The sequence below is a fragment of the Oncorhynchus mykiss genome, chromosome 18 (assembly GCF_057628025.1).
Source record: "Oncorhynchus mykiss isolate SJ-2025 chromosome 18, ASM5762802v1, whole genome shotgun sequence".
Taxonomy (NCBI): Eukaryota; Metazoa; Chordata; class Actinopteri; order Salmoniformes; family Salmonidae; genus Oncorhynchus; species Oncorhynchus mykiss.
The window spans coordinates 7,470,670-7,477,500 of NC_143039.1; the positions used below are offsets into that span (position 1 = coordinate 7,470,670).

Sequence of the window (6,831 nt, forward strand, 5' to 3'; positions counted from 1 at the left end):
AGTTAACCCACTGTTCCTAGACCAGTTAACCCCACTGTTCCTAGACCAGTTAACCCCACTGTTCCTAGACCAGTTAACCACCTGTTCCTAGACCAGTTAACCCACTGTTCCTAGACCAGTTAACCCACTGTTCCTAGGCCGTCATTGAAAATAAGAATTTGTTCTTAACTGACTTGCCTAGTTAAATAAAGGTAAAATAAAAATGTTGTAAATGAATATTGTAGCTGGAAACGGCTGATTTTTCATGGAATATCTACATAGGCGTACAGAGGCCCATTATCAGCAACCATCACTCCTGTGTTCCAATGGCACGTTGTGTTAGCTAATCCAAGTTTATCATTTTAAAAGTCTAATTGATCATTAGAAAACCCTTGTGCAATTATGTTAGCACAGCTGAAAACTGTTGTCCTGGTTAAAGAAGCAATAATACTGGCCTTCTTTAGACTAGTTGAGTATCTGGAGCATCAGCATTTGTGGGTTCGATTACTGGCTTAAAATGGCCAGAAACAAATAACTTTCTTCTGAAACTCGTCAGTCTATTCTTGTTCTGAGAAATGAAGGCTATGCCATGCCATTGCCAAGAAACTGAAGATCTCATCCAACGCTGTGTACTACTCCCTTCACAGAACAGCACAAACTGGCTCTAACCAGAATAGAAAGAGGAGTGGGAGGCCCCGGTGCACAACTGAGCAAGAGGACAAGTACATTAGCGTGTCTAGTTTGAGAAACAGACACCTTACAAGTCCTCAACTGGCAGCTTCATTATATAGTACCCGCAAAACACCAGTCTCAACGTCAACAGTGAAGAGGCGACTCTGGGATGCTGGCCTTCTAGGCAGAGTTCCTGTCTCCAGTCGCCTCTTCACTGTTGTTATTATCTATCTATTGCTCATCATATCCCCTAAAGGTCATCATGTCCGTCTGTATCCCCTAAAGCTCATCGTGTCCATCTGTATCCCCTAAAGCTCATCGTGTCCGTCTGTATCCCCTAAAGCTCATCGTGTCCTTCTGTATCCCCTAAAGCTCATTGTGTCCGTCTGTATCCCCTAAAGCTCATCGTGTCCGTCTGTATCCCCTAAAGCTCATCGTGTCCGTCTGTATCCCCTAAAGCTCATCGTGTCCGTCTGTATCCCCTAAAGCTCATCGTGTCCATCTGTATCCCCTAAAGCTCATTGTGTCTGTCTGTATCCCCTAAAGCTCATCGTGTCTGTCTGTATCCCCTAAAGCTCATTGTGTCTGTCTGTATCCCCTAAAGCTCATCGTGTCCGTCTGTATCCCCTAAAGCTCATCGTGTCCGTCTGTATCCCCTAAAGCTCATCGTGTCTGTCTGTATCCCCTAAAGCTCATCGTGTCTGTCTGTATCCCCTAAAGCTCATCGTGTCCGTCTGTATCCCCTAAAGCTCATCGTGTCCGTCTGTATCCCCTAAAGCTCATCGTGTCCGTCTGTATCCCCTAAAGCTCATCGTGTCCGTCTGTATCCCTTAAAGCTCATCGTGTCTGTCTGTATCCCCTAAAGCTCATTGTGTCCGTCTGTATCCCCTAAAGCTCATCGTGTCCGTCTGTATCCCCTAAAGCTCATCGTGTCTGTCTGTATCCCCTAAAGCTCATCGTGTCCGTCTGTATCCCTTAAAGCTCATCGTGTCTGTCTGTATCCCCTAAAGCTCATCGTGTCCGTATGTATCCCCTAAAGCTCATCGTGTCCGTCTGTATCCCCTAAAGCTCATCGTGTCCGTCTGTATCCCCTAAAGCTCATCGTGTCCGTCTGTATCCCCTAAAGCTCATCGTGTCTGTCTGTATCCCCTAAAGCTCATCGTGTCCGTCTGTATCCCTTAAAGCTCATCGTGTCCGTCTGTATCCCCTAAAGCTCATTGTGTCCGTCTGTATCCCCTAAATCTCATCGTGTCCGTCTGTATCCCCTAAAGCTCATCGTGTCTGTCTGTATCCCCTAAAGCTCATCGTGTCTGTCTGTATCCCCTAAAGCTCATCGTGTCCGTCTGTATCCCCTAAAGCTCATCGTGTCCGTCTGTATCCCCTAAAGATCATCGTGTCTGTCTGTATCCCCTAAAGCTCATCGTGTCCGTCTGTATCCCCTAAAGCTCATCGTGTCCATCTGTATCCCTTAAAGCTCATCGTGTCTGTCTGTATCCCCTAAAGCTCATCGTGTCCGTCTGTATCCCCTAAAGCTCATTGTGTCCGTCTGTATCCCCTAAAGCTCATTGTGTCCGTCTGTATCCCCTAAAGCTCATCGTGTCCGTCTGTATCCCCTAAAGCTCATCGTATCCCCTAAAGCTCATCGTGTCCGTCTGTATCCCCTAAAGCGCCCAGTGTTCGTCTGTATCCCCTGAAACGAACTGTAAATACACAGTAACAGACCAGAACACATACTTCAGTCCTACAAAGACCTCCCACCCGCCTGAGCCTCCTTTAGATTCCGAGTGTGGCGCCACACCCCAAAATGTACGTTTTCATGTAGATTTCTCATCGCCTACTACCTCTAATCACGGCGTGAACATTTTATTGGGCTCAACCGTTTCCGCAAGTCGTTTTGAATAAATGAAGTGTTAATTAATTGTGGATTCATTTAATTTGGTAAGGACTGTGTACAAGGTGACGGTGGTGATATTAAATCAATTTGTTTAGTGTTCATCTGGCGGGTGGTAATGATCAAGGTTGAGGGGGTATCATGGCGTCTAGGGGTTAATATGAGCGAACAGGATAACACATATAGGCCAGTGTACCAACGGTATTACATCCGGAAATCAACTTCTCCTAAAGTGCGTCCGAAAAGGCACCCTCATCCCTATATAGTGAATATCAGAACGGAGCACCGTGGGCACTCGTGTAGGCCGGGAATAGGGAGCCCTTTTTTACATGCACGAATTCTCGTGTGGCCATTCAATGTTCTGGATTTAGTCCCACCTTCGATGTGCTGCGACAAAAAATAACATGTTCAGGTAACTTTATGAAGTTCAGAGCTGGTCACAAATAAAAAAAAAAAAAGGTAATTCGATTTCCTCTTATTTAGCTGGAATGCTGAGAACATATTTAGTTCGGAATAAATATAAATAATAATCTTTGGCTATAGATATCAATTTAGATGAATTCATATGAATTTGGCGCATCGGTTTTCATTTTCGTCTATAATTAAACTGGCTCCACTGTTCATGCACCAAGAATTTGCTATTTAAATATTTAGGCTATTTCGCCTGGTGAAGTCAGAGGGCAGACATACCCCCCCCCCCCCCCCCCCCCTCTCTCTCTCTCTCTCGCTCTCTTTCTCTGCATTTAGGAGAGTTGCAATCCCGAGGGCGGCGCGAGATATTACTCCGGTTCCGTGTTGTATTGTTTGATGATCGCCTTACTCTTACAACCCTGCTGCTCATATCAATTCAATATTTCAATAAACTAAAGTGACTGTCTCCTTTTTTTTCCCTCCAAATACACGTCTTGATTCAGGGCCGTTTGGACAAACGCTTCAAATAATTGATGTGCATAATGACTAGACTGCAGGCCTATGACACCCATTTCCGGCCTCGCACCATTTGATTTGCATAGTTTTTCCGTTAAGAAATATGTTTTTAAAGGAATCAAAATAGAATGCATTGTCTTAAGGGACACGCGCGTCAGTAGGCTATGACTTGGAATAGCCTTTGTTGAATTTATTTTTGAAATGATGTCTGTGAAGAAAATTAAGTCAGTTGTCTGCCAAAAAAAAAGATGACAGTGAATGTAGCAACAAACAAACAAAAAAACGGATGTGAATTCCTTTGAACGAATTCATAAACAACCAAATATCAGGCATTCAAATTGAACAAAACATCCAAGCTCGAGCTACAGGTGTTCAAACCCCGTGCGTGTCCGTCTCCTGGCTGGAGGCTGAGAGCCCTAAATAAAACGCACGCGCCGCGCCGGTCTCCTCTCCTCTCCAGTTAACCACACTAACTGCTTGAAGCTGTTCGCTTGTTATCTGACAGGGCTGGCTGGCTGCAATGTTCGTGCACCATGTCTCGCGAGAGAAGCCGGGCTCCGCTTGACGAGATCTGAAACACTCAGGTGTAAGAGCCCTTCTCTCATCCCTCTCGGCAGCCAGTGGGAACAGTAGACGGCAGATAAGTGCGTCGGCCTGGGAGACTGCAGGCATCTCTCTGACTGTGTGATCTTCGTGCTCAAGGCTGATCCGGCTGTATTGCATCATTACTGGACCACTGTCTATGACTAGGCTACTACATCTTTCCATTGCGTCAATTTTAGCCCCTTTACTCTTTAAAGAAAAACAGTCGCAAAGATGATGTCAATGAATAGCAAACAGCCACACTTCGCCATGCATCCGAGCTTACCTGAGCACAAATACACCACTCTGCATTCCAGCTCGGAAGCAATAAGGAGAGCCTGTCTGCAAGCTCCACAGGTAAATGAAACCCAAAACTTCTGCTTTGTGTCTTCCTTTTGTATGCTCTTTCTATGCGCGGTCTTTTGCATGTTGTAAGCGTTCACGTTACTGTAACTGCGCGAGCGCAATAATACGGAAGGAACGCTCGGAGGCACATTCTGCCAAAGCCAACTGCGTGCGCCTTAATGTTTTTTTTCTTCTTCATGTATTTCCACGGCATTCACCCGCACGCCTGTGATCTTTTTGAAAGCCACGCTGAACACAAAAGCTACCGACATTTTTTTTTATGACTCGGTGACAGTCTTCTAAAAGGAATATTCTTCGTGTTTTATGTGTTGTCAGAAGTCCCACTGCTGACATATCCACTTATTCATCATGTGCTTGTTCCTTCTCTCTTTTTCCCCTTACTGTGCTTTGTTTCTGTTCCCTCCTCTCCCTTCTCGCTCGCCCTCCCTCTCTCCGCATCTCCTCTCATTACAGCTGCAGAGTAACATATTCGCCAGCCTGGATGAGACCCTCCTGGCCCGCGCCGAAGCTCTGGCTGCCGTGGACATCGCAGTGTCCCAGGGCAAGACGCACCCTTTCAAACCGGACGCCACCTACCACACCATGAACAGCGTGCCATGCTCATCCAACACCACGGTGCCACTGGCCCACCACCACCACCATCACCACCACCACCACCACCCCAACATGGAACCCCCGGACCTCATGGACCACATTAACTCCCCGTCCTTAGCTCTCATGTCCAGCCACGACGGCTCCGGAGGCGGGGGTGGAGGAGGTGGTGGCGGGCTGATCTCCACCTCTGCTCACCCTCACCCTCACTCACACATGCATGGCTTGAGCCACCTCTCGCACCAGGCCGCTATGAACATGAATTCCCCTCTCACCCACCACGGCCTTTTACCTGGACACCATGGAGGGGGCCAGGGCGGGCCAGGACTCAATAACAACGGCCTTTCCTCTATCAATGACTCGGACACTGATCCCAGGGAACTAGAGGCATTCGCGGAGCGCTTCAAGCAGAGGCGGATCAAGCTGGGGGTGACCCAGGCGGACGTTGGCAATGCGCTGGTTAACCTGAAGATACCCGGCGTGGGATCGCTAAGCCAAAGCACCATTTGTCGGTTCGAATCGTTGACTCTGTCCCATAACAACATGATAGCGCTTAAACCCATCCTTCAGGCGTGGCTCGAGGAGGCCGAGGGCGCGCAGAGAGAGAAACTCAACAAACCTGACATTTATAGCGGAGGGGAAAAGAAACGGAAGAGAACGTCGATAGCGGCACCAGAAAAGAGATCTTTGGAGGCTTACTTCGCCGTACAACCTCGCCCGTCGTCGGAGAAGATAGCAGCTATCGCTGAAAAGTTGGACCTGAAAAAGAACGTGGTTCGAGTTTGGTTTTGCAACCAAAGACAAAAACAGAAACGGTTAAAATTCTCCGCTTGCCACTGACTATAGGCTATTGATGCGTTAACAAATAAACAAGAAAAATGTTGAGACTGAATTTGGGGACCAAGGTCTTCTTTTGTCGCCGACGGGGTTTACAACTTGGGTGCAAAAAAAACAATGACCATTAGATACTACGCACATTTTATGAAGCTTCATATAACGGTTTTAGTTTATTTTCACGTTATTGGTGAATGTGAAGTATGCAAATATCCGAAACTCCTCCAGAGGAAACTCGCGCAGTGGTTCTGAGAGGAAACTATCAACTTTGCCTTTTTAAAAACATTATTGTGGGGGAAAATAAAGTTAATTTGCTTTAGCGAGTAATTTGATTTGAAATATTATATAGCCATTTACGAATTACCTCATTGTTGAACTCTTTGGTTTGGTTAATTTATAATAAGCTTATATACAATTATTTATTTACCTATTTCTGTATTTATTTGTGATAAAATTTTGGGGGCTGCTGTGAACTCTGTTTTAAATAATGTAGCAAACTGAATTAAAACAAGAAACTCGATATTGCAGAAGCCTGAATGATATGATCGTCCTTTCGCTTCTGAATGTGACAGTCAAAGCTATTAAAATTATCACATTTATTTACAATTTGCACTAACATTTAGGCAGTCATTGGTTTTGTTTATATCGGTTATTATTAGGTCCAAATGGTTTTGTGTAATGTAAATATATATATATATATATATATATATATATATATATATATGTACATATATATATATATATATGTATATATATATATATATATGTATATATATATATGTGTGTATATATGTGTGTATATGTATATATATATGTGTATATATATGTGTATGTGTGTGTGTATATATATATATATATATATATATATATATATATATATATATATATATATATATATATATATATGTGTGTGTATATATATATGTATATATATATATATATATATATATTTATGTGTATATATATATATATTACAAACATCACTTTCT

At 44.3% G+C, this 6,831-nt stretch overlaps 1 protein-coding gene across 1 annotated transcript; it reads left to right on the top strand.

Moving 5' to 3' along the window:
- Window positions 1-3,876: 3,876 nt before the first annotated feature.
- On the top strand, window positions 3,877-6,519 carry LOC118965206 (POU domain, class 4, transcription factor 1). Its single transcript, XM_036982049.2, has 2 exons — window positions 3,877-4,408; window positions 4,871-6,519. Exons 1-2 carry the CDS (start codon window positions 4,286-4,288, stop codon window positions 5,846-5,848), a joined length of 1,101 nt encoding a protein of 366 aa, XP_036837944.1. The 5' UTR covers window positions 3,877-4,285; the 3' UTR covers window positions 5,849-6,519.
- The last annotated feature ends 312 nt before the right edge of the window (window positions 6,520-6,831 follow it).